Source organism: Asterias rubens, chromosome 2 (genome assembly GCF_902459465.1).
Source record: "Asterias rubens chromosome 2, eAstRub1.3, whole genome shotgun sequence".
NCBI lineage: Eukaryota > Metazoa > Echinodermata > Asteroidea > Forcipulatida > Asteriidae > Asterias > Asterias rubens.
This window is the reverse complement of record NC_047063.1, coordinates 978,906-1,006,776: the sequence shown is the minus strand read 5'-3', so window position 1 is coordinate 1,006,776 and position 27,871 is coordinate 978,906. Positions and strand designations below refer to the sequence as shown.

Sequence of the window (27,871 nt, the reverse complement as noted above, 5' to 3'; positions counted from 1 at the left end):
TTGGTCGTCTGCGCGCACGAGAAGTGTGACAGCAGGATAATGTTTTTTTGCAGCAGATAAATAAAAAAACGACAAATTGTTTGCATTTCGGGCATGCAAACTTATTCCTGTCTCCGGCTGTGGTGTGCTGCTGATGTTCTGTGCAATGTTTTCTTGAGTGACACATCGTAGAAAGTTTCGGAACGGTTTAAACAACTTTTTTAAGGTTGAACTTGCCAACACAAGATTTCTGTATTTTTTTTACTTCCAACCCAACAAAAAGAAAACATGGCCAGCGCCAGTGATGATGACGACGTAGACATGGTAGATTTAGAACTAGAAGAAAAAAGTAAGTAAGAATTACATTATCAGACTATAGTTAACTAAAGACGTGGACTATCCTGACTATAACAAGACTATTCAAGTAATTTTTTTAACTAGAGTGATGTTGTTAATGTAAAGACATGGATGAAAGGGTTTGTAAAAAAACACGAACTGTCGTGTCAGTTAACTTAGTACATTCCTGGTGTCATGTGTTTTCAGTAGGATAACACCAACAGGAAAATTGTTCACATTCAAAAACTGATTTTCTTTTTTCAAATCATCTATCCAATTTTTAACAATAACACTTACACTTCATGGTGTGTTGAAATTTTTAAAGTTTTGGTTTTACGTTGCGAGACACAGTCCGCTGCACGACATTGGAGCAGCGTCATGTTTTCACACCTTTCATTGGTTATTGGTATTTTATTGAATATTCATAAGCTAGTAGGGCCTATGGCGTCCAAAATAAATCAAAAATATTATTCAATTACTACCTAACAAATTTATATACATTTTTGTCCTAAATAAAAGGCATTAGCTTAGGCCCATCTACTACTATACTATAGAATCCAGAGATATCATATCATATTGGCATGAAAGTAAAACACCCCACCCCCCTTGAAGCACACACACTTCATAACAATCCGTTTTCCCCCATTTCAGACCAGTAATGTTCATAAAAATTCAACAATTCCAAGCCCGTATAGTTCAGGCAATCACTTCAGCGATGTGTAGGCCTATGCTCAGGGTGCTGAGCCCAGATCAGATGGCGTTGAACATCTTTTGAGATCACGGCCGGTGTGCTGCAATTCAGGGTGAAATACTTGCACCCTATTTACTTGTCATAGCCGTAGACTACGTTCGATGCGAGCAATCAAGGGGAGGGAGAAGCTACTACAATTAGGTTTCACTCTCTCACTAAGGGCTGGAAGGCAAAGCAGACGGGTGAGTGCTGTAGGAGAGGCGGACTTTGCAGAAGACATCGCTTTGGTCTTGGATTTGATGCAAAAGGCACAAGCTCCACAGTGTAAAAAGCATGTGCATAAAGATTGGCCAGCAGATCAACTGAATATGAAAATCAACACCAAGGAAGGCACTATCGTTGCTGTGAGAGAAGACTTCCTATGTGCGTTCTCACATTATCCGTGGAGTCCATCCTACTCAATGGCTCTGAATCTGAGGCATGGACAGTTACTAAAATGCAAAAGAGGCTCAACTTGATGGATGTTACACTCACATGCTGAGGATGGCTTTAGACGTGAATTGTTCTGTAGAGACAAAGTCAGCAACACGGTGCTCTATGGTAACCTGGCAAAGATCTCTACAACTTCTACAACTAATGGGCTCAGACCTCTATGATTGGCTGGTCACTGCATCTGACACCCAGAGATATCTGCAAGCCAACTCATTCTCTGGGAACCCATTCATGGAGCATGGAGGTAGAACTTTCTACCTCCATGCATGGAGTAGCCTCTCGAGGTGGGCAGACGCTAACCTATGTGGACCAGTTGCGTCGTTAAATAGAGTTAATATCTGCAGCTGAGATCAGGACAGCCATGGGAGATCGTGATGTTTGACTTTCTTTTGTTGCAGTCAGACAAGAGCCGACTTTATGATGATGATGATATAATATTATTGTCTGACCCCTTCCTTGCCTTGCACAAAAATTTACCTTGGCACGTCCATAATTTCCATCGAGGAGTCTATCCTTGTATTCATTTTGAGTCCAAATCTGGTGAAATACCTATAGGTGTTCCATAGCTTTTTTGCCCACAAAACTCTGCATTTGTAGTACTATTTACCACTTTTATAAGTGAAGGACTGGTAAAGCCTGTAGTCCTTTTTGTTAAATTGTCAGAATTTTCATAATCTTATGTTACCATACTCCATGTGCAATAGGGTACAGCTCTATATCATAAAATGTACCAAAGTTCAATTATAGATCTTTGTTTTTCCCCCTTTAGGCCTATTCAGATTTTTGAAGATCTAACTAAGGTAAAAATCAAAGAGAAAATCAAAGTGTTTTAAACAAGCAGCACAAGATCTGTTTGGGACCTTAAGTGACAGAACAGCCTGCTTTGAAATTCTAACTCACTTTGATTTTTGTACCCCCAATTTTGTTTAATGTTGCAGCGACTGAGACTAGGACAGACCTAAAACTCCTCTTAGATTGTCTCCAATGTCATGAGAATGATGTTGAAGTACAGAGGGACACTCTGTTCACCATTGCTAATATGTGTTCTGGATCAGGTAAGCAATTTCTAAGTTAAAATTCACATCACCTGATTAAAGGTAGTGTCATAGATTGTTAAACACTAATTGTTAAAAACTATTATAGGCCGACATTAAATGCACTCTGTACAAAGCACTATTGATAGTTTGAACTATTTTGAAAACGTAATATGTTTTTGATAATTTTCACCTCAAATATTTGAAACTGAGAATAGGTTCATGCATGAATCGCTTCTCAGTTTTGTAAGGGTTGGGTGGCCAATTTTTTTATAATGCTGCTACCAGAGATGTGGTTAGTAGTCTTACCTCGCTAAACATTCAATGTTGTTTTGAAAATACCATTACAGTTTTTTGACACTGTCTTCAGCTGAAACTTTTATTGTCCCTTTCCACGTATAATTTTGCCAATAAACAGGCATTTACATTGAACAAAAAACAAACAAACAAATCTATGGCTCTACTTTTAAGCTTACCTCTGATACCCATTTTTATTTAGGGCTGATGATGGTCCAAAATTGGGAATTTTTTGGGAAGAAAGTAGTTCAAAGGGTAGTTTTCCAGCAAAAAAATTGTGCATGTTGGGCCTTGAAATGTTACAAAATAAATGTTTATAGATGTGTCCTCTACTATAGGAAAACAATGTTCTAGCCACCCTTTACAAGAACTAAGTTTCAGGTCTCTGAAAAAGTAAAATGCTGAGAGTGATATTTCTTGAACCAATACTTTTTTTACATTCATCAAAATTTGACTCATGACCAATAGCAAACTTCAAATAGGTACAAATCCAAAACAAACACTATTTAAAAAATCCTCCTACACTTGGTGCCTTTTAATTTTTTAAACAGGTTGATACACAATTTGAAAGCATTCAAATGGATGGTTTTGCACTGTGGTCTAGCTGGTACAGAGTACTATGAGGATTGCTTTAAGTGGTACATGGATGATCCAACTATGTCATGACTTTGAGTTACACCAGGGATGGGTTGATCAGTCTGCCCATGGGGTGGTCCTTTCTCTATGGTCATAGGCACTACAGTAATGCACAATGGTACAGTGTAGTGCCAAATAGTTTTGAGTGGAAGTACCGCTTATCATCACAACTGCTTAAATGGTACTGCCATGTGTGTACAAAAACGATGGGGTTGTAAACAATAGTGATTTTGAATGGTTTTGAATGGTGTATCACTATCAGTAGGAGGGTTTTAATCTTGGACTAATTTTTGAGCAAATTTCACTTTTCAAGTATTTTTCAGTTGAAAATAACAGTTGAGCTGCTGAATATGTTTTTAGTAACAGATTATATTTTATTACAATATTTTAATTAAATTCATAAAATTAGCTACAAAATTATGTCTCATCTGTCGCCTTTTGAATTTTTTCAACTGATGTTTACTTTCCATGGATCTGCCCAACAACAGAAAGAAATATACTTTTGTTGAAGATTGCTGCTGTCATCGATCAAAGATGAAAGGATTTGAAGTGAATGAATTTTACCTTTTAATGACAACTGAAATTCATGTAATTTTCTTTGGTCCTGCAGAGGAGGCACAGGAGATTTGTAGAGAGACGGGAGCCATAAACTTTGTCTTGGACCTGCTTACAACAGGAAAAGATGCAGTGAAGATTGCTGCTATGTATATGCTTGGATGCGCTTGTGAGAAAAATGGTAAATGTCAAACATAGAATTTATGTTTTATTTTAGTAAAACAGACACAAATCCTTGCCTGGTGACCAAATTGGAAGTGTTCTTACAAAAAGACAAATTGAACAAAAAGAGGATTTGATAAGACCTTGATAAATGACAATTTTGTTTTAGTGTTCTCATCCATACAAGAAACTCAGTGTTACCAGATACTCTTCAATCTAAAAACATTAAGAAATAGAGTGTGCAGTTATTAAAAAAAACACCTAAATGAAGAAGGCATTTCTGGTTTATTTGTTTGTTTGTGGGAAAATTCTGAAAAACTGTGATTAAATAGCCTTAAATGTCTAATAAAGCATACACTTTGTGTAAATGAAAGTCAGCCTTGTACTTGATAAAATGGGCCAAATTTCATGCCTGATATTAAGATCTAACAACTGATTGGTGTACATTTTGTTCTCTTTTTGGTTGTAGTATTCTCTCAAAAGAGACTCTGTACAAAAGCAGTATTCAAGTTTCTTTACTGCCAGTTAAGCTCCACCGATAGCAGTAACAACTTGAAGAGAGTGGCAGCTTATCTCGTTCTCTGTCTGGTGACTAACAATGGTAATGTGACAATATATTGAACTAATGGGATATGATTGATGTTAGGGGTATAATCAATCAATCACCGGGCATTCGTAGAGAGAGCATCATTCCAGTTTCCTAATGCTGGAGTGAACAAAAAGCAAAAGGCCAAAAATGATTGTAAATAAGTTTGTGTTGATTATTAAAGTGATGAGTCTTGATCTGGCTTTTGCAGGTTGTCCGAGTGTAAGGAGTAAGTTTTGATGTGGAAATTGTTCCTTAGCTTAGCTCCTGGTACTAAGCCTGTTATCAAAGTCGTGCAGTTGATAAATTAATGTGCATAAACTTTTTACAGAGAGGAGACATATTCTGTTCACAAACTTTTGTCCAAAAAGGGGACAAAGAGCACTTTAAAGACAGTGGACACTATTGGTAATTGTCAAAGACCAGTCTTCTCACTTGGTGTATCTCAAGTTCTCAACGTATGCATAAAATAACAAACCTGTGAAAATTTGAACTCAATCGGTCATCGAAGTTGCGCGATAATAATGAAACGAAAAAAAACCACCTTGCCACACGAAGTTGTGTGCTTTCAGATGCTTGATCTCTCGAAATCAAATTTGTCTCAAAAATTACGTCACTTCAGATGGAACCATTTCTCACATTGTTTTATACCATCAACCTCTCCCCATTACTCATTACCAAGTGAGGTTTTATGCTGATAATTATTTTGAGTAATTACCAATAGTGTCCACTGCCTTTAAGTGCATTTTATTTTATAGAGACGACAAATATTAAAAACAATTTTTTTTTTTAATAATCCGAAAATATGGCTATAAATTATAGACTAGTTCATTCACGGTTAAATTGTTATTTGTTTTGTATTTCAGGTGAAGGACAAAATCTCGCAAGGACAACAAAGTGTTTGCATACAATCTTAACACTGTTTCGGTAGGCATTATATAATTTTATTAAGGGAATCTATTGTTAAAAAAGCCATGTGGTCCAAAATTGTCTTGTAACAAATCGGCTGCAACTGGCTGCAAGTGTTGACCCATTTCTACTGTACCATCATTTATAAAGTAAAGTTCATATTAATTTTCCAGACATGTTGATTACAAAAAGTGTACACAAAATCAGGTCTGGAATTTCATCTGTGAGAGGGAAAGACCACTTTCATTTTGCAAAAGGCACTGCCATGGTACAAGCTCAAAATTGATATGAAACGTTTGGAGAGGCACCAAGGTCAAGTTTCATAGAGATGCTTAGCACAACAATTTGCTTAAATGAAATTTCTTCCTCTCGATAAAAACAGGATTTCAACAAAATTTCCATGTGACTTTTAGGAAATAAGCAAACAACAGCTGAATACCAGTAACAATCAATATTCAAGAAATGGAAGATTGGTTGGTAAGCCTGTTTTTGTCAAGGAAATTTCATGCTAAGCAAATTTTTGTGCTTAGCAGTTTAATATGAAATTAGGCCCAGGAGCAACAGAGGCCTTTGTTGTTGCCTAAGTAATTTCATGCCTGCAGAATATGAGGGTGTATGATGATGATTGCAGACATGAATGATGCCTAAACACTTTAAGTAAGATTGATCTGGTTCTCTTTTTGTTGGATTTGTCTATATAATTTAGAGATGAGATATATTTCACTTTAAAAAGATCTTTACTCTGCCGTTTTTTTCTTGGGTTATACAGTAATCTTTTCAAACTGACTGACTTGATCTATAATTTCCACATACAGGATGTTTCATCCCTCAGCTGATTCTACAAGATTACCAGGTCAGATGGGTCAGATGAAGACTCAGACCAAAGATGATCAGCTTGAACTGTGGACCTGTGTCACAAGCGCTTTGAGCGGTTGTGTCAATAACCCTCAAAATGGTATGAAATATTCGGTTTTAGATGAACATGGTTGCCTCTTTGTTAATCTTACTCAAGACTATGTGCTGTTTTCTTGGCATGGTTGAAAACATTCACCAAATTCACAGTTGATTTTACACTGAGACTTAAGGCCACGTCACACAGGCCCCGATAACGAGAACGAAAACGATAACGATACAAATGCATGCCCTCGATTGGTTGAATTAGCGTGGGCGTATTCTGCGTGGAGCATTTTAACCAATCGAAGGCGTGCATTTGTATAATTATCATTTTCATTCTTGTTATCAGGGCCTGTGTGACTGGCGCTGCTCATATCAATAATGAGAGTTTTAAAATAATCAACTTTTCAGTCTTGCAATAACGAATATAGAGAAGTGGATGTGTCTTTGTCATTTCATTCAGCAAAAAATTAAATTTTTTTAAATGCAAGGTTAATACTTTTTGAACTAGATAATAAAGGTACAGCCAAAGATTCAGGTGTTTTTTGAAAGAAAGATACAATAAATGCCATAGGTCTAAGTTCAGTTGAATTCAGTGTATAATTGTTGAGAAAACAGTGAAAAAATTTCACAGTGTTTTCACACGAACGTCAAACCTATCCACGTTTAGTAAGGTGAGAGTAGGTACTTGCCGCTTCTCTAGCCGCATCATTTGGAGATGGACACAAACACCAAGAAATTTGAGAGCGGTTCATGCATTACTTCTTTCTCAGATTGAAATGGTTTGGGGTAAAAAATTGTCCATTCTGTATTTCTTCAAAGGGAATCCTTTCTCAAAATAGTTCATCAACAGCTGCAGCACTTTTCACCTAGTATAATAAGTTTTTGGGTCATTCATTTTTGGAGTACTTTCGAATCTATGACCCGTTTGTTACATAGCAAATTATTGAACAAAGCCTGTAGGCATAGACTTGTTCGCCACTTGTCCATTTCTTTATCTCTATCCTTTTTAATTGATAATAACTGAGTTGCATGCACATATTCAACCCCAAATCAAACCATGACAATAAGTCCTAGATAGGCTTGGTATTTCCTCAAAAATTACACAAATTAAAGATAATATGACAAATTTAATGACTTTCACAATAACATGCCCATCATTGGCTTCTTTTCAGATGAAAATCAGCAGCTATGTGCAATGACATTCCCAACTGCTGTTGCCCTTCTTAACCAGACAAAGGATCCAACGATCATTCGGCAAACATCCTCATACCTGTCATTAAGTGTTGCAAACAGTGGTAAGAACTATCAAAGACATCAGCTTTCTCCTTAGAATTAGTTTATAATCAAACATTGAAAACAGCTTCATCAAACTGTCTGTTTTCTTCACTCAGTTGGGCTTAGTAGTAGTTTCTTTTCGATGAATTTGATATTATTTTGCCAGGTTGCAGCTCACGTCAGCTCTACGTTTTATTGACATGTTATACCATCTTTACCCGTCATCTCCTGTCAATTGGGTCTGGATGCATTATTCTCAATATATGTTGTAGTGTGCTCCAATGGTGATGTTCTTGTGTTGACCCTTGCACAGCGTGGAACGTACTGCTGCACAATACCCGTTTACCATTTCCACCATTTCGGGAGTCAATTCTTTTTGTACATTTTGATTCCCAAAATGTAGAATAGGCACATGTTAGTGCTACTCGGCTTAATCAATCACAAGAACCATCTCTGCCCTCACAGGTCCCCATTTACCCCTGGGTGGAGAGAAGCAATAATAGTTAAGTGTCTTGCTCAGGGACACAAGTGTCACGACCGAGTTTCGAACCCACTCTCTGCTGAACAGAATCAGCAGAGCTTGAATTTGGTGCACTTAACTGCACGGCCACAACACCCCACAATCTTTTATTTATTATCATTCTCGTTATTAACTGCGTTTCTCAACCTCTGTTTAATTTGTTTTTAAATCTTGGGTATAATTTTGGCCTAACATATTTATAATAGCTGGTAACTTTTTACCCTATCTGAGTCTTTCTCGATTTTGTCGAAACGTCAAACTCTAAAACTATTAAACTCAAATATACCAAAGTGATGCAACTTGGATGATTTAGTCATCATTATCAATAAGCCATTTGCTTGTTAGATTTGAATAATGTCTGGTAAAATGACATGCTTATAATCACAAGTTACCTCTTAAATTTGAATTCCTCAGACTATAAAGACAGTTGCTACATGTATGTCACATGATAAGGGGCAAGCTTTTGTATAGCAACTTCCAGATAAGCAAACCCTGGTACCATTGTGCCATACACATTCATTCAGAATTGTGTAGTGTTCACCTTCTCTTACGCGACTACGCAAAAGCTTGCCCCTAATCATATGACATAGCAACCTACTCTATAGTCTGAGGACTTCAAATGTGAGTGGTACATTGTAATTAAGCAATTGTCATTGTACCAGACATTATTCAAGACTAACTCACAAATGGCTTATTGACTACAACTGGGGCTGTATCAAGCAAGATGATAATGTGCCATTTGTCCCATTCCATCATGGGATGAATTGGTGCTGTTGATCACAATAATGATATATTGACTGTATTATTTTAAACCCCAGTGTGTAACCAGGTCAGGTTTGGTATCATTGGTGGCATTGAGGTCCTGGTTAGTCTTCTGAAAGGTGTCATTGTGAATCTCTTGACGAATCCACATCATGACTATGTGTTGGCTGCATTACAGTTAGCAAACCTGTTCGTCTCGTGCATCACGGGCTGTGGTAAATATAAAATCTTCATTTTTGTTATCCTTGTTTGCAGTTATAAGCCTAAGCCTTATGATGCTTTCACGTTAATTTGCAGCGCCTTTACTTCCCCACATTTAGACCAATCAGTTAAACGACAATTAATTCAGATGTTATTGTTCTCTTTCTCCTAGAGCAAAACCACGCAAGACTTGTGAACCTTAATGTCATACCGCTATTGCTTCAGCTTTTGGGGATGAGTGTCATAGATACGGAGTACAAGGTGAACATCATTCTAACCTTGGGTCGCCTCACAGAAAAATGCGGTAAGAAACCTATGGTGGCAAAACCCATACTAAATATTGAACCTTAGTGGGTGCTTTTTCCCCCAAATATGTTCTACTTAAGGGTTAAAGGATTGATGTTTCCATTAATGACAACTGTATGTACAGACAAACTTTCCATCTTAGGCTATTATGTTTTTTAAATAAATGTCTTAAGCATATGTCACAACACAAATTACTAAGGTTATATTAACAACTCTTCTTAAGTGGTCTTCTTAGTGGTTTGGTCTTCTTAGTGGTTTGTAAAAACGAGCCCTGATTTGCTACCTGGAGTAAATTTCACAAAGAGTTGTGATCTCGAGTGAGGAGGAGTTACTTGTTCTAACTGAGGACTAGCCATAAGTTTTTAAAAGATCTCCAAAGACTTTATGATATCGACCCAATCAAACAATGTAAACAAACCAGGGGTGTTTGGACTAGAAACCAAGTTGCTGTTCCGAGAGTTCCATTGGCTATTTTGATAGACTGATAATTTTTTTAAGATTTCTGTGATGTCTGGTGGTGAAATGTGTTAACTTACAGAAAGGAGCCAGAGGCAGTTGTTGGAGAATGAAGGCCTGGGCTTACTCATTCAGATTATGAGTAAAAACAAGGACGAAGAGTTTAACAAGGCGGCTATGTATCTCCTCAGTTCCTGTGCAGACATTGGTAAGATACCGGTCTCCATGCTAAGCTTGGGCGCAGTGCTTTTTATATCCCACAATGTACCGCCAACAAAATATTGCAATTTTTGATTATATCACGATTTATAATTGAAGTCTAAAAATCCGATGTCTTACAATGCCAAATTTTAAAACAAAAAATTTAATAAATCGAGGTATGGATCTGTCGGGTGTGAAAACCTGGGGTTTTCAGTTACACAAACATAAAGTGTCTTTTAAAGTGTCTACTGCGCATGACTGTTCTTACATGTGTGCATATTTAGCGAGATCCCACCAATTCCTCTCTAGCTAGCTACTAAGCATCCATAATGCACATGAGTTGAAACAGCCCTTTATGGTTGCAAGACGTCTCAATTAGGGAAGACATCATGATACAAAACCATGATCAAAACCACAATTTGCCGATAATTTGATTAACAAAAGATCAAGCCAATACGGTAATCGTTTAGGAAATGGTATCACAATTTTTTATTAAATCAAGATTTCGCCCAAACTTACTCCATACTGCATTGTATCATTGGTAATTACACCATTCATCCACAGAGCTGCCAACTCTCCTTGATTCTGAAGAAAGCTCTTTGAAAAGCAACCAATCTTTCCACGTTCTGAAGACACAAATTTTAAAAACTCACGGATTGTGTAGACCTTTCCCCTACTATGTTGAATGTAATTTTAAATATTTCCTTGACTGTTGTACACAATCTCACTGATAACAACATGCAAATGTTGGCAACTTTGCAGGTAATACCAGTTCACCAAACTTCATTCCTGCTTAAAATTAAGAATTTCGGCTAGCTCTTAACTTCTTCAATCATGGAAAGACATTTGGGTTTTTTAGATTTTTTACATCAGCTAACTGGTGGTTATTTGTAAGGATTGTATATGCTTATTTTATAAAAGAAAACATACATTTCTAGGCTTCAAAATTAGAGCAATTTGTAAGCCCTGGGGTGGATTTCACAAAGAGTTAGGACTAGTCTTATCTCGAGTTAGGACTAGTTACTCGTCCTAACTTAGGACTATCCATGCAATTTGTATATCTCTAGTCCTAACTCTTTGTGAAATCGACCCCTGCTTCATTTTGTACACTAAGAGTACCTTCTTTGATTGCATGCACATGCAAGGGGCCATGTGTTGTTGCCCCAAAATGAGCAAGGAAGTGAATCTATGGTGGAGGAATGGCAGGGCTCATTGGACATCAGTCTTGTGAGGTTTGGAGACGCCATATAATCTCTCCATATGAGTTGTGGTGGTTCTCAGAAGAACCTGTGTTTCAAAAGTTCAACAAGATGATCAGTATGGATTTTAAACAATGATCAGAACATCCAGTTCTCAAACCACAGAATCACCGCAACTCATTAAGAGAGATAATGTAGGCCTACTTGGTTTCTTTACAAACCTCACTTGATTGTAATTCCACCATGCAGAGTTTCAAATCCGGACAGTGACCAGTCTGTTCAGTGTCATAAAAAAAACTTCTAAGAAGGTTTCAGAGTCTACTTCCTTTCATGAATGCGTGAGTGTGTATTGTAGATATGGGTGGAGGCCCACATGTTGAACACCCATTGAGCCTTTGTGACTTTAACTGTCAGAGATTATCCCTTAAGCACTCTAAGGGGAATAATCTGCTAATTGGATTCTAACAAGCCAATTACAAGCCCCATTTAACTGTGGTCATATGTTGACCCCATCAGGATAACTGTAATCTAGGATAATAGGCTGCTGGTTACACATGGTTACCCACACACTTTGGCATGGGGCAATACCAATGATTCCTGTTAAGTACCTACTTGTACCTTTTGAGCTGAACAGACTTGTGTCATGTCTAACAGTGATGTGGTGTTCACCATGTCACCATGGGACATCACATGTGTACAAAGAAAACCACAGAGCATGCACTTCCTGCACACATCTTTATACAGCTCAATGACAAATCCAAGTGATAAATATCTTTCAAAAATAAAATTGACAAGAGCGGGATTTGAACCCACGACCTCCGAAATAAATAATGGCTGGCCCTCTACCAACTACCAACAGCTATCTAGCTCTTGGTGGTGTCTCCATTTTGTCAGTATCTTTGTTCTGGGGAGGGAGGGGGGAGGTGGGGGGGGGGTGCCAATCAGAAGCCATACAACAGTTAGCTGATGTGTATACAGTGATATTCCAACCCCAAAACAACTGTACAAAACTTGTGATAGCCTGTAATTTAAGTGATATTTTCCATTTCTGTAGTTTCGCGTTTGGAAGAGGAGTGCCAGACCAAAAGATCTGAAGTGTTGACATCAATGAAAAAGAAGACTGAGAAGAGAAATATTGTGAGACTTAGTAGAAGTATGCTGGAGGAGGCAGTGGTCAGCAAAAAGATTAACGGGCCTACACAGACAAATAGAGACGGGATCTGCGGAGTTCAAATTCTTGATCAGGAAAAGGTAGGCCTTCCTGTAATAATTGATTGAAGTTCCTTAAAGGCAGTGGACACTATTGGTAATTGTCAAAGACTAGCCTTCACAGTTTGTGTATCTATATGCATAAAATAACAAACCTGTGAAAATTTGAGCTCAATCTGTCATCGAACTTGCGAGATAATAATGAAAGAAAAAGGTGACAAGATGACGGACCAGTGAAATTACAAGCTGAATGGTCCTGCTGGCAAGTCACTTAAAAGGGGCAAACCCTATTATGGTTTGGTTACGGCAATGTGAAGAGTAAGAAATTGGGTTGTAATGGAAAGGGAAGATCGTCAACCGCAAATATAGATAGACCTATTGAAAACCACTCTTGCAGTTTCCTTTTTAAGTTCTAAATGTAACTGAGCTTATAACTCTTTTCATGTATTGATATCATTTTAGACTTGTACATCTGTTGATGTAGTTCACACAGCTAAAGTGAAGACAACAAATTCCAAGAAGCTCAGACCATCCTCCCACTCCCAGGTTTCAAATGCAGAGTCTTTCAGAGAGATAGGAGTGCAGCAGCTTCAAGAGGTGAAAATCAAATCTTTCAGTTAAAGGTCAAAACGTCAGCCAATTTATTATTGTGTGCATTTATACTATCCTTTTGGCTGGTAAGCAGTTTGCAACAGCTCATTCTATTTTCTAAGTAAAATTGTTGCCAGATTTGTGAAATGCTGACAATATTTTTACCATTTTGTCACATTTGGTGTTATTTTATTGTTTTTTTGTTGTATTTTTTCCATTGGTTCTAAGGTTTTATTTTATACCTGTATGTATTTTGATGTGTGTGTTTTTTTAAAAATTAATCAGCACCCAGGAGCACGTTTCATGGATGGGTGCTTGGCTTTTGTTTATTATTATTAAAATTTATAGATTATTCTTTCTTTGTGGACATGATCGCTGCAAATTTTTCAGTGATATCACAAAAAAGCTACACCACTGTTAAAAATAAAATAAAATTTCTACAGGTAATATTATATTATTATATATCTAGGCCTAGATTTAGTTCGGGTGAAAAAAAAACAAAAAACAATTCCAAATAACAAAAGTATGTTTTGCCTTGAAAACATTAGCTAGCTGTTTGTGTTTGTGACACTTTGAAACACTTTTCATTGCAGGACCCTGTACCCGATGAGATGCCCTCCGAACAGTGCGGTTCTGTTAGCAACCAAGGTATGAAGCATTTAATCCCAGCTGACCAAGAAAACAAAACAAATCAACAGCCAGCAGTACATTTATTTTATTTATTTCTTGTTTATCCTGGGAAATCCTTTGAGTGAGAAAAACTCACTGATCTCCCATGGATCCCAGCTAATAACAATCTACGGAAGTGCACTAAAGATACAAATTTGCACAGTAAAACATTGCACATTCATTTAATAAACACTAGATCCAAGCACACAAAAACTACAAAATAGGATTTTCAAAAAGGACAAAGAAAATTAAAGGGGTGAAAAAAACCAGAAAACCCCCACATCCATTAAAAACACTCAACACTCATTAATGAAACTGTAAATAGAGCATTAGGGAATCCTAATTTGTACAAAGTGGCGCAAGATGTTCTTCCAAAAAGTTACTTTAGGGTTAACCAAACTACTGGTTGTGTCAGATCAGCAGGACCAAATAAAAAGAAGAGTCAGAATAAAGATGAAAAGTCAGCATTGACTTGGAAAGAAGTCATTTTCAGAGTCCCTACAGCACCTGTCACACAATTAAGACAGGTTCCCAAGGCATTCCTAGAAGGTTGAGACACTACCATATACATTATCTCTCCATATGAGTTTGGTGAATCTGAGAAAAACCAGTGTTTCGAAAGCTCAACAGATTGATCAGTATAATAATAATAATAATAATAATAATAATAATAATAATAATAATAATAAGACTTGTAATGCGCACATATCCACCCTGCTGGGTGTTCAAGGCGCAGTATGGATTTACAATGACGATCAGAACATCCAAATTGAAACTGCTGAGTTCTCAATCCACAGATTCACCACAACTCATTAAGAGAGATTATGGAGGCCTATACTACTTGGTTTCTTTATGAACCTCACTTGATTGTAATTCCACCACGCAGAGTTTCAAATCCTACAGTGACCAGCCTGTTCAGTGTCATAAAAAAAACTTCTAAGAAGGTTTCAGAGTCTACTTCCTTTCGTGAATGCTGAGTGTGTATTGTAGATATGGGTGGAGGCCCACATGTTGAACACCCATTGAGCCTTTGTGACTTTAACCATATAAGCCAATCAGAAGCCATACAACTGTTAGCTGATGGCAACGTGTTAGCTAGCGAGCCGTGCACGCCGTGTTAGCACGGCCAGTTGGGCTGAAAACACGGGCAAAATTTTTATGCACGGCTTGGGTGAAGCCGTGCTGTCTAATAATTTCAGTGAAAATTACTGAACTTCTTTTATTATTTTGTTGTTGTTGAACAGTTTAAACAGCAGTGAGTAAAATTAGATTTGGTTTTACCAGATTTCCTTCTTCCTTTTGAATCAAAATTTCAACGACGCAACCATAAAACAATCACTCGAAGTTGCCTCGAACACGCTGACCACATTGCGACCACACAACGCACAAACCACACATTACACAACGCACGTGCAAATTACACAACGCAAGCGAGACAGGCAGACTTCGTTTTAACAGTCAGTCGTCGTCATCGACCGTCATCAGCAGGCAGCATGAACTCCATGCACGCGTGGTATGATAGAGGCGAATTCACACGCGTTTTCGTTCAGATTATTTTAGGTACCAATCTTATCTCCACGATCCTACAAACTATCGCGCTCTGGATTTTTCTACTATGACGTCAGTATCGGTAACTGAGTAACACGCGGCGCAGTGCACCTTTTACCGCATACATTCTGCAGTTGCTTTGTAGATTGGTTCCGCAGTTTTTCCCAACTCGACGGCGGCAAACATGACGATCTTTTTTCCTTCTAGAAATTCAAGGGCACATCGTTTGTTCGTTGTAGAGTTTGTTTGAAACATCGAGACTTTTTTGGATTTCAATGTTTGCATCTTTTGGGTGTTAATGCAGTTGACAAAACGATGTTTATTTTCCGCTCGAAAGGTTCAAAAACTGGTTCATGTTTCTTTTCAAATCTCAAGTCGGTTTTGCTGTAGGGGGGGATAGACCTCCCAAATGTATTTTTCAATGCATGGTACGTTTTTTGACCAGTGGAACTACTTAAATGGCACTGTCTTTCGTAACTGTTTGTTCTTTATTCTCCGCAGACTGTTTACAAATTGCCTTTGACCCAGTTTCAACAATTAAACAACCTATAAGACTTAAACGTTACAAACCTAAACATTACAAAGGAAAATATTAATTACCATGATCAGTCAGTTTACATTTAAGCAAACAATTATGGTACATGTAAATCACTCTTGGCATTTTGATTGGTTGCAAATACTTGTGTGAATCATTATTTTACATTAATTAATTGATTTGTTTAAATTAAATACAAAAACTATTATCAGCTTCTTGACCTTAGGCCTATAGTTCTGAAATCGAATGGACAAGAATGGATAGAAAATTAACATTAGTAAATGATAACTCTGAACTTCTTCAATACCTCTCCATTTTTGTTTAGTCTTTAAGCAAAATTTTGTGTCAAGAGTAACACATGCCAAAAAATATTTTGTTGACAGCAAACTTGTACTGCATTATTTGATCGCTTTTGAACCATTTCAGGCTAAATGGGTCCAAGCGCAGCTCCATGGTCCAAGTAACTGCTTTGAACTGGCCTATTGACCCAGACACATTTTATAGAGTTTAATTATGTATAGTGGACGTCGATCACCTTTATAATATCTGTGCTTTAAAGCCTCTCATTTTCGAGTTGAAAAAAACCCAAAAATTTAATCAAAATAGTTTACTTGTAACAGAAATAGGTACCAGAAATGCTTCCAGGGCCCTTAAGAAGAGGGGGGGGGGGGGTGTGAGACAGACTTGGCGCTGCGCGGTCGTGTTGTGTGCTACGCACACGTTTCTATTTTTTTGTAGTGATTTTAGGTTGCACTCCCACTTATTCAGTTTGCACTCCCACTTTCCAAATTCCTGGCTAAGACACTGGCTGATGGGTATACAGTGATATTCCCACCCCAAAACAACTTTGAAAAACCTGTGATAGCCTGCAATTAAGTGATATTTTCCATTTCTGTAGTTTCGTGTTTGGAAGAGGAGTGCCATACCGAAAGATCTAAAGTGTTGACCCCAAAGAAAAAGAAGACCGAAAAAAGAAATAATGTGAGACTAAGCCAACATATGTTGGGGGAGGCTGTGTTCAGCGAAAAGAATAACGGGCCAACATGGACAAAAAAAGACCGGATCTGCGGAGTTCAAATTCTTGAACAGAAAAAGGTAGGCCTTCCTGTAATTATTGATTGAAGCTCATTAAGGTGTTACAACATGTGAGTGAACTTTCAACAGTGGTTCAGTGGCCAAATGCTAGCTGAAACCCCAAAGGGCCAGTCACACTTCTCACTAACTGGTCTGGCAGGATATCAGTGTTGGAAAGCATCCCTATTAAAAAATGTGAAGTATGGACAAGTGAAAAGGCAACAAGATAACAGACCAGTGAAATTACAAGGTGAATGGTCCTGCTGGCAAGTCACTTAAAAGGGGCAAACCCTATTATGGTTTGGTTACGGCAATGTGAAGAGTAAGAAATTGGGTTGTAATGGAAAGGGAAGATCGTCAACCGCAAATATAGATAGACCTATTGAAAACCACTCTTGCAGTTTCCTTTTTAAGTTCTCTTTTCATGTATTGATATCATTTTAGACTTGTACATCTGTTGATGTAGTTCACACAGCTAAAGTGAAGACAACGAACTCCAAGAAGCTCAGACCATCCTCCCACTCCCAGGTTTCAAATGCAGAGTCTTTCAGAGAGTTAGGAGTGCAGCAGCTTCAAGAGGTGAAAATCAAATCTTTCAGTTAAAGGTCAAAACGTCAGCCAATTTATTATTGTTTGCATTTATACTATAGGTCCTTTTGGCTGGTAAGCAGTTTGCAACAGCTTATACTATTTTTTAAGTTAAATTTTGCCAGATTTGTGAAATGCTGACAATATTTTGACCATTCTGTCACATTTGGTGTTATTTTATTGGTTTTTTTGCATCCAACTAATGGCACTGACCATATAGTACAAATTAAAAAAGGTTTGTGTGTGTAATAGGTATACACATTCAAACCAGGGACCAATAACAAAAAATGACAAAAGGGTCCACAGGTTCAGGAAAGGTCCAGATTTGGAAAATGTGTACAAAACCAATGGGCGCTGTTGCAAAAAAGTTAAGGTATAAACAAAAGAGGGACAATATTGGCAGGTCCACGGTTGCAGGCGTATACAAGCTTGTGTGTGTGGGTGCATGCAAATTATAACTCGAATTATAACTGAAATGTCTACTTAAAACTTGATGTGTGAATTGCTCATTGGATTCCCCCCAGAAGCCTGCGGTTCTTGAACCCCTTTGGTCACAATGTCGAGCTCATTGCGGCTAAAACAACAATTTTTTCTTTTTTTGTTAACTTGAGATGGACTTTGCATATCAACTGCAGACTTAGTTTGTTGATTGGTCTTGGGTTCCCTCAGAATTCTACGGGTTATATTATATTATTATAGATCTAGGCCTTAATTTAGTTAGGTTTAAACAAAAGATTCCAAATAACAAAAGTATGTTTTGCCTTGAAAACATTAGCTAGCTGTTTGTGTTTGTGACACTTTGAAACACTTTTCATTGCAGGACCCTGTACCTGATGAGATGCCCTCCGAACAGTGCGGTTCTGTCAGCAACCAAGGTAAGCATTCAATCCCAGCTGACCAAGAAAAGAAACAAATCAACAGCCAGCAGTCCATGTATCAAACTGTAAATAAAGCATTTTGCAATTCTAATTTGTGGCGCAAGTAGTTCTTCCGAAAAGTTACGTAGGGTTAACCAAACTACTGGTTGGGTCAGATCAGCAGGACCAAATAAAATGAAGAGTCAGAATAAAGATGACAAGTCCGCATTGACTTGGAAAAACATCATGTTCAGAGTCCCTACAGCACCTGTCACACAATTAAGACAGGTTCCCAAGGCATTCAAGAAGGTTGCCTAACTTCACACAAAATCCCGAACACAACGAGATGGAGTTGGATAGCGAGAGTCATACAATCGATACAACCTATCAGTTTCACTGCCTCAGATATAGCTTTTTAAACCAAGAGTCCAACTTGTTGATATTACACAAGTGGAAATCCTTCTCGTCAACGTCGGGATTTGCCAGCTCATCGAAGCAATGACAGTTTTTAACGGAAGCATTCAGTTCATAATGCATCTTCTTACTCGAGACTAGTTTCGGAGTTGACTCAGCCGAAGATTACACAAACTTCCAGTGAAGTTACGTCACTTCAAAGCATAATTTTATAATCAGTGGCTCTCAAAGTGATTTGAATTCAAGTGCCCTTTGCTAAAGGAAAAAGGCCTTGCCCCCTTGAAATTTCCTTCCTGGTGTGGTAAGCCTAGCACGTACTGAGCCATGAAAAATAGGACCCAAAGTTGAATGCCTCATAATGACCTTGTACTTTGATTATTTTATCATTCTTAAGGTAAAAGGTCTGCAAATTGTTCAGTGATTCTCAACCCCTTACCAGAATGCCCAGGTTTGTATAAAGCTTACAACACTTATTGAACTGTGATTTGTTCTAACCGTTATTACTAACTTAAACCTTCTTGATCTCTAATTCAGGGCATATTAAAAGACATGGAATCACTTGGAGGCCTTGGCTTTTATTGTCCCTGGTCTTGGTCGTGGCCTTGGTGCCCATACAACAGTTTTTCATAGACTTTTAAGATTTTCCGATGGAATTCAAGTGCCCTTTGCTAAATGAAAATGACTTTACCCCCTTAATATTTCAGGTCTGTAATACACATCAATGTAAAAGAAAAAACAAAATAATAATGTTCTTGTCACAATAGCTATTATGACATCTACAGCATTAAATTGTTCTTGGTGCCCAGTTACAGAATTCAAACTGGCCACTTACAACTTGATGGTGTAGCGGCTCTCTGGAAGATGGATTTCCTGGGTTAGATTCCCATCTTAGTAGGCCCGGAGCCTGTAAATTTTCTAATATATTTCTCCCCTCCATGAGCAAATGAAGAAACTAAAGCTGTGTGTTCCTTTTGAGCAGGCTGTGCCCCGCCTGTCAACGGACCATTGTTGCACAGTCAGAACTACATATACACTCTTGAGAAGAGTATACACACATGCTTTGAACATCAAGACCTCCAGAGAAGGATACAAAAAGAAGTACAACGAGGACGGTTGATTCAGAAACACAGTGAGTATAGACCAATTGCACAATTGCAAAGCGCATCCTAACAGTAACTATGAGTATAAAAATAAATAGTAGGCTTGCGGGTACAACCATGTGTAAAATCTCTTTTGAGGGAGTGTTGGCTCTGAAAAGAGCCAGTTTGGTCATGATGTTTCGAACAACATTCTCTGCTCGTATTCAGGAGAATATAGACACTAAGTCTCTTTGGGTCAAAACATGCTCCAAAGGATGGTACTCGTGTTTACGCACCAATGGGCGTGTAAACATGTGTACCATCCTTTTGTGCATGTTTTGACCCCAAAGAGATGCGCGAACAAGTGTGCTTCGAGTTGTGCAATGGGTCTATACATATTAGGACAAAATGGAAGACAACAAACTCCAATATCAATCGGGTCTGACTGTGAATCAAATTTGTGATGGGCTCTGTAAAAATGAGTCACAAGGGGTACAATTGACTTATTGGGTTTTACACATCGCTGAAAAGATCATACAACAAGCTTCATTTTGACATATCTTACACACTTGTGTGATATTTGGTTAAAAAAATTATGTTACAATTGATGTATAGGGGATGAAAGAAAGTACATTTTTTATATACCTTTATTGATCAAAAACAAAGTCTTTTTTCCAGAAAATGTGAAAATATAGACCCTAAAGAAGCATTTCACCCTCCCATCACTCAACAGCCCTGTACTGGAGAGTGAGTTGTGCGTCAAGCGACTCATTTTTGTAGAACCTGTCACAATTTACTGTAAGAGATTTCAAGGAATAGGCAAACCATTTCATTCTCTGTAGTCTTAACTCAAATTTTTATATTGGGTCCGATTCTTATACCATACAACTGTAATAAATAATATGATAAATATTAGTATTTTTCTCAACATGATTCCTGTTAATTGATGTGTAACCTAATGCTAAAAACAAAGAAGGGTAAAAATCCTGGATCTTGGACACCGTGTCAAAATTCACTAATATATATATTAGCGCATAAATATGAGCATGTACTACGTGTTCAAGATTAATGTTTATTTGTGTATTTACTGACTGTCCGACTCGTGCAGTTTAGCACAATAAGTGGTGGAGCGTTGGCTTGATGACAGCCAGATATTTTGAGTCAAAATGATGTAGTTAGTGCTACAGACAACATGTTAATTTTAAACAAGTTGTTTGTTTATTTCCTTGTTATTTGTTTAGGTTTAGATTCCTCCCCTGAAAGTAAGGCAAACACCTCTGCAGATACAACTTCTACGTGCACTTCCTTGTCAAGAAGAGTTCGTACTGCTTCAAGAACTAAACGATGCCCACATGCCACCACCCCTACTTTACACAAGAGCTTAGAAAGGCGATGCAAGCAAGAAGCTGTGAGAATATTTTTTAGATTTATTTTCGTTTGTCAAACCTTCTGATGGCTAAACACATTCTTACTTCAGGGCATGTTTTTATCAATAAATCTTATAATATTATTAAGGGAATAAAAGGGTAGCGATGAGTTCTTTAATGTACGTTTAAAGCCGGCAGGGTCGGCGGTTGTGTGATAAGGCGAGGGCCTTTATCGCACGGCGACAACCCTGCAAGGTTTTAAACGGACGTTGAAGAACGAATCACTACTCTTTTATTCCCATTCATAAATGCCCTTTTGTTAAAAAACAGAAACAAATACAGTTATAGACACTTTAACAATTGAAAATTCGAGGTTTGAAATATTTTTTTCCAAATCTTTGTGAAGAATCTGTTCGATGCGCGTGGGTTGTGTGTACACGCGCGCGCTTAGATTACGCGCTGATAGCTATGATTTGCACGTTCCCCGTGATAATCTTGGGCGCCCGACATGCGGAAGCCAGCTCAGTGTGCATAAACAGAGCACCAGTGTGCATTTACAAAAGGTTTTTGCACACCCATGTGACGCGCTCTCCACAAATAGGAGTAAAGAAACTGGGGTATTTATGAATGGTGTTTTAACCTACACTTCTTTGTGGAAACAAATTCAGAGGCATCACTTATAACATAACATTAATTGAAATTTGTACAACTTGAGAAGTTTTGTATTTGTTCCCTGTTTTTTTATTTATGTGTGTGTGTAAGTTTCCTGTCAAATTCAATTTTGGGTTGAATAAAGCAAAATTTACTAGAGTGGGTTTTGAACCTGCTTATCCAGATATTTGTTCCAGCACTCTACCAACTAACTTGCCCCTATATAGGACTCTTCCTCTGCGCACAGATACAGAGTCCTACATAATAGGGCCCGTTTCTGGGGCGGGAAATTTTCAAAGCTTCATAACTCAAATCTTATCTGCAAGAAGCCACTAATCTCAACAGATTCACATTCCATGGCAGCATACATTTTTTTGCGGTGGGTTTTAGTGGTCATATATTCCTCACAAATCCATAATTTTTGTGAAATAATGCAGCTCCCAATGTTACAAAATTCCCATTTTGATCGCATTCTCACAGTCATGCTGCCGTGCGTACTTGTATACATCCGCGTGCAAGACGTAAGTTGCAAGACGCGCTTAATTCTTGGTCACTGTATCTTGACTGCACAGCATTAACACGCACACTCATCGTAATATATTCATGCGTGCGTTTTGCGTACGCACTGCAGACATGATGACTGCAGACTGTGAGAATACGATAAAAAACAGGAATTCTTTAACGCTGGGAACTGCATTATTTTTTACAAAAATGACGTATTTGTTAAGAATATATGGCCACCAAAACCCACCGCAGAAGTGTATGTTGCCATGGAATGTGAATCTGTTGAAATTAGTGGCTTCTTGCAGGTAAGATTTGAGTTATGAAGCTTTGAATTTTTTTCGCCCCAGAAATAGACCCTGATATCCAGGACTGTAGGAATAGGATAATACAAAGTGTAAGACCGCCAGGGCTACTTTGCAACTACCTATGGTCAATATATTTGCTTTGTAAGCCAGTCAGAAGCCTGTAACTGCTAGGGATCACACCCAAGTCTTAATACAGCCTGGGAAGTGGCAGCACAGGGATCACATTACGGGGGATGAACTTTTTATTTTAAATATCAAGCAGTAAACCACCAGGGAAACTGGGTAAATGTTTATTTTTAGGTTGAAAAAAGCAACCTCTGTTTTAGCATAGTGGCGCTCTGCTTGTTGAGCTACTTAGCCCTAATGTTGTTTTGTCAACATTTAGAATGGGAATCCATTGTTTTGCGCAAATGAAAAGTCCTAATATTGACCGTAAATGTTCACTTTTTACTAATTGCTTTGCAATAGGCCTGTGCAAAGGTTGACACAAGTGGAGGACCAGAATTTAAGGACTTTAAAAAATCTTGCATTTCTGGTTGGGAGATTCATTGCAGTTTATTGATTAAAACTCATTTTTGTCAATAGCCAAAATGGTCATCACCCTCATCATCCACATGTACTCCAACAAGACGAAAGCGTCAAAACTTCACAGAAGAGGAAGTTATGAATCTCAAGCATGGTGTTGCCAAGAAAGGCAAGAATTGGAACAGCATTCTCTGGAGCTACGAGTTTCTACCAGGACGGACCTGTGTGGACCTTAAAGACAAGTACAGAAAGATGCAGGTATGTAGATATGTTATGGCAATGTATACTTTTTGCATTTTAGGGTAGCCTTCCTTTTGTCGCATAAAATGTTTGTGTGCTAGTCAACGGATTTGGCAATGTGACCCGACTGGTTTAGTTTTTGATACTCAATTCGTAAACTGGATTTGAAACTTAGTATGGCTAGAATACAATGTAGTAAGGCGCCTTGTCAAGACCTCCCGAGCGTTCCTCCACAGACAAGTCGCGGGCTGGACAGCAAATACCACCGTTGCTGAGGACCTTGGACAGTCTGCTGAAGAAAGGCCATGTGCGTTGAAGCACGGCGAAGTTTAATGAGCTATCCATGCCGGGCTCTGTTGTTGGTATAACAATAAGTCTCATGAATAAACAAGTTATAAGTTTTCAGGTCATGAATATCAGCGGCTTGGACACGGACCGGCCTTGCTCTCCCCAGAATAATACTTTTTCAACTCGTGAATACCATTGTCCTGGAAGCAGACAGGCCGCACTGACAAGACCATTACACCATGCATGTTGGGTGTGCCAGCTGACCCTCCTGCTCATGTGTTAATCGCCCGCTACATGTTTAAACACTATAGTCAACCAAACCGGCAACTTTGAAACTCAACATTCCAGAGGCATCCAATGCTTACCAATGCTTGCAAGAAGCATCCCTGTTATTATTGCAGTTGTAAAATCATTCTGGATGCCACTGATATCTAAAAAAGACATCAGACCAACAGGCATTCAAGAGGTACAGAACTGGCTTGTATTTTTGAAAAGCATAACGTTCACCACTTTATGAGTAATCATCACCAAATAAATTGCTTACTAAAAATTTAAAAAAGTCAAGTTTTACTTGATGTCAAATATTTGCCACTCAAATTCATGCAAGTTTAATATTGTATCAATTTTGCGCTTTTGTTGTTGTTGCTGCATTTCAATTTTCTGATTTGATTTGATTTGAAATGGTTTATTCACAGTTAAAAAAAAGACGGTTTTCTCAGCCAGAGGCCGAACTAAAACATTTGTGCATGTACACAATGGATAACACGTTACACATTGGCCATAAGCATTTGGTGTTTTTTAATTTTATTTAGGATGAACTGCAGTTAGCGGTCTTTTTGCACAATACACTGTGGATGGGTCATTGATAATGTGATCGATGCATGGTAATGGGAGTAGGCTACGATTCATTGTTTAGGAAGTCAAGTTTGTTGGCGAGACACTATGAAACACGGCGTGATTATTGTAATCACAGAGAAATGATGTTTTAAATTGCTATAGAGCTAGCTGAACCATGCTAGGAGCTAGGACCCATGGCTTAACATAGTTACAATTTATGTGCATGTATACAGAACAGAGTCAGATCAGCTTAAACATCCAGCTAGACAGGTCATGTGATGACCAGTCTTAAAAATCACACATTGAAAAAATGGCTTTTAGTAACACATCCACCCTCACTTCGCATTTTGCTCTACAGAAGTAAAGCCATTGTTCACCACCTGCGTTACTCAGCGGTTCCGCTGGTCAGCAAGTCCGCAGAGCCGCTTTGGTAATCATGCTATGGATGTTTAAATAAACTTGTCCTCGTAATAGCCGACCAGTCGCTTTGCGGAGCCGCCGGAATATTCATGTTTATTGACAAGTAAATGAGCCGACCTGGCCGTGGATCTGTTTTGTTACAAAAATTTGTGGACTTCTGCAGAATGCACGCGGAATGGAACGGCTTGGAGGTGTTGACAAGGCACCTAAGGTTTGCAGTAACACCATGTACATGAGTAGGATTTGAAACGTTGCATGGTGGAGATGCAATTTTGTATGGTTTACAGTGACACCATGTACAATTTGTGGACTTCTGCAGAATGCACGCGGAATGGAACGGCTTGGAGGTGTTGACAAGGCACCTAAGGTTTGCAGTAACACCATGTACATGAGTAGGATTTGGAACTTTGCATGGTGGAGATACAATCTAGTATGGTTCGCAGTGACACCATGTACATAAGTAGGACTTGAAACGTTGCATGGTGGAGATGCAATTTTGTATGGTTTACAGTGACACCATGTACATGAGTAGGATTTGGAACTTTGCATGGTGGAGATACAATCTAGTATGGTTCGCAGTAATGACGCAGTAATGACATGTACATGATTATGATTTGAAACTTGGCATGGTAAAGATACAGTCACATGGGCTTTGTGGTAACGCCAGAGTTTGAAACTTTGTGTATTTTGATATAATATGCAACCTAGTGAGGTTTGTGGTCCTCGAAGAGGTGTGACATTAACAAATTGTTGTTAGGGACAGTGGTGAGTTTGTGTTCCACCCAAGTTTGTTTCATTTATTCGTTTTAAGGCTAGTACGAATTCTGTTGGAGTAAGCAGACCGAGCAAGAAGACTCCATCACCTTCAGGCAAAAAAGGGAAGCAGAGCATTGACTCTACATGGCGTCGTTGAGATCCCTTCAGAGTTACCAAAGGATAGCAACGCATATTTTTAAACAGGCCACAGGCCCGAGGCCATTTATTTTAGCATTCGGATTAAATTCAGTAAACTTGTGACCGAACAATGTTTGAGATTTTTTTTCCCCTTTTTTTTCTCCTCGTTTGAATGATAGTACCTCACTGTGTATGTAAAACAACATGCATGATGTTCAAGTTTTGACTTGGAGGAAGTCTTTTAAATATTTTTTTTCCATTCAATTGAGTATCTAAAGGAAAACAGTTAGATATTGAGCTTTGTAGAAAGGTGTGACTCATTATGACTCTGGTCTTGTTAAATATATTCTACACCAGTGAACTTTATGAGCTCCAAGCCCTGCAATCTTCTGGAAATTTACATGCCGTAATTGCATGCGGATAAGACGCGACTTATCCGACTCTCAAAGGTAATCTGACTCTCAAAGGTAAACAAAAATCACTGCATCTTGTCTCTCGAAACCCCTGGTCTGATAAAGATTGAGTTCATTTATACTAAGGGAATAAAAGGGTAGTGATGAGTTCTTAAACAGCAGCGCGGCCAACTCACCGACAGCGTAAAAAACCCTGGTTATGAACAGTTCAGGCTGGTTATTATCAACCGTTTAAACACCCCCACGTGATGCATTCTCCACCAATAGGAATAGCAAAACTGTCTGAGGTATTTATGAATGTAAAATAATACCTTTATTTCTTCCAGGATAATTAAGCTTTGACAAACGATTAGACCAAAGAGCTATCACTGCCATGCTGCTGCCCGCTAGTAATATTAAAAATAAATGTTACAAAATTAAAACAAAGTTGAAAAAACGTAACAAAGTAGAAGCGATGTTTCTTTATCATCGTGATAACAAAATTGCAGTGCATTATTATGAATGGGATCATACTAAAGTAATACAAAATTGTGATACAGCAAGCGAGCATTAGTTGTCATGTTGCATCATGTCTGGCGGTGCACCTTATACGTTGGACGTTAAATATTTTTTCCCATGATTTGGGGTCCCGTGTCTTGTTCGCCGAGTGTCTTATCTGCAGGAAATTACGGTATTTCTAGATGGGTGTCAAATAGGTACACAATCATTCGTAATGATAATTGGATCTGTTGGATTAAAAGTACTCTAATCCCTGGTCTGAAGAAAGATTGGGTGGCAGAATAGACCATATTGAACACGACGTCACCATTCAAATATCTGCCCTAAAACCAGAAATTTTTTAAGATAAATTAAAAATAAAGCTTTCATAATATATTATATTTCTAAATTACAGTTAAGTTAAATTCAAACTGATTTTGTTTGTAAACTAATTGCATTTTAAAGGTTTGATTAGTTTGTTTGTATTCATTGATCTAATCATTTTTAATAACTTCTAAGCAAAGATCTCTTTATTTGTTGAAACATTGGTTTCTGTAAAAGTACAGTGTTATCTTCTCAAAGTTATTGAAAATATTAATATATATTTACCTTGTTAAAATTTGAATGAGATACTCTGGGGTGCGTTTTGGCGACCCCAACCAGAAACACATATGATCTTTGGTCAATGGTTGAGCGTTTGGATGTTGCGGCTGTTTTGACCAAACCAAAAACTTTTTCGCTCGGTTAGGCTTAGTTTTAAGATGGCAGATAAAAAAAATAGCGAAAAACATCAATAGAATTATTTTGAAAAGAAAATAAGTTCCATCACTTCAAGATAGAATGAATAGATTTCAGGCCACAAATTTTCCAGAGATGTACCTTTAAAATTGTG

The 27,871-nt window shown here is 38.0% G+C and overlaps 1 protein-coding gene across 3 annotated transcripts; it reads left to right on the top strand.

Annotated features, from left to right (window-relative positions):
- The first annotated feature begins 17 nt into the window (after positions 1 to 17).
- On the top strand, positions 18 to 26,843 carry LOC117307010 (telomere repeats-binding bouquet formation protein 1-like). Of its 3 annotated transcripts, none has more exons than XM_033791634.1 (21): positions 18 to 328; positions 2,437 to 2,553; positions 4,076 to 4,201; positions 4,652 to 4,783; positions 5,635 to 5,695; positions 6,493 to 6,632; positions 7,747 to 7,869; positions 9,188 to 9,346; positions 9,505 to 9,636; positions 10,177 to 10,302; positions 12,549 to 12,745; positions 13,166 to 13,300; positions 13,888 to 13,942; positions 16,945 to 17,141; positions 17,565 to 17,699; positions 18,529 to 18,583; positions 19,374 to 19,427; positions 19,959 to 20,108; positions 21,300 to 21,466; positions 23,471 to 23,668; positions 26,036 to 26,843. In XM_033791634.1, exons 1-21 carry the CDS (start codon positions 268 to 270, stop codon positions 26,087 to 26,089), a joined length of 2,574 nt encoding a protein of 857 aa, XP_033647525.1. In that variant the 5' UTR covers positions 18 to 267; the 3' UTR covers positions 26,090 to 26,843. The 3 variants fall into 3 exon arrangements, with proteins under 3 accessions (XP_033647525.1, XP_033647524.1, XP_033647526.1); XM_033791633.1 differs by having other exon boundaries at positions 26,007 to 26,843; XM_033791635.1 differs by lacking the exon at positions 19,959 to 20,108 and having other exon boundaries at positions 26,007 to 26,843.
- Positions 26,844 to 27,871: the final 1,028 nt, after the last annotated feature.

Bases quoted from the DNA above. Each gene is read 5' to 3' on its own strand.
- LOC117307010 (XM_033791633.1), top strand. From the start codon at position 268: ATGGCCAGCGCCAGTGATGATGACGACGTAGACATGGTAGATTTAGAA. The intron at 6,633-7,746 runs GTATGAAATATT...GCTTCTTTTCAG, and splicing joins TGTCAATAACCCTCAAAATG to ATGAAAATCAGCAGCTATGT. The intron at 7,870-9,187 runs GTAAGAACTATC...TTTAAACCCCAG, and splicing joins ATTAAGTGTTGCAAACAGTG to TGTGTAACCAGGTCAGGTTT.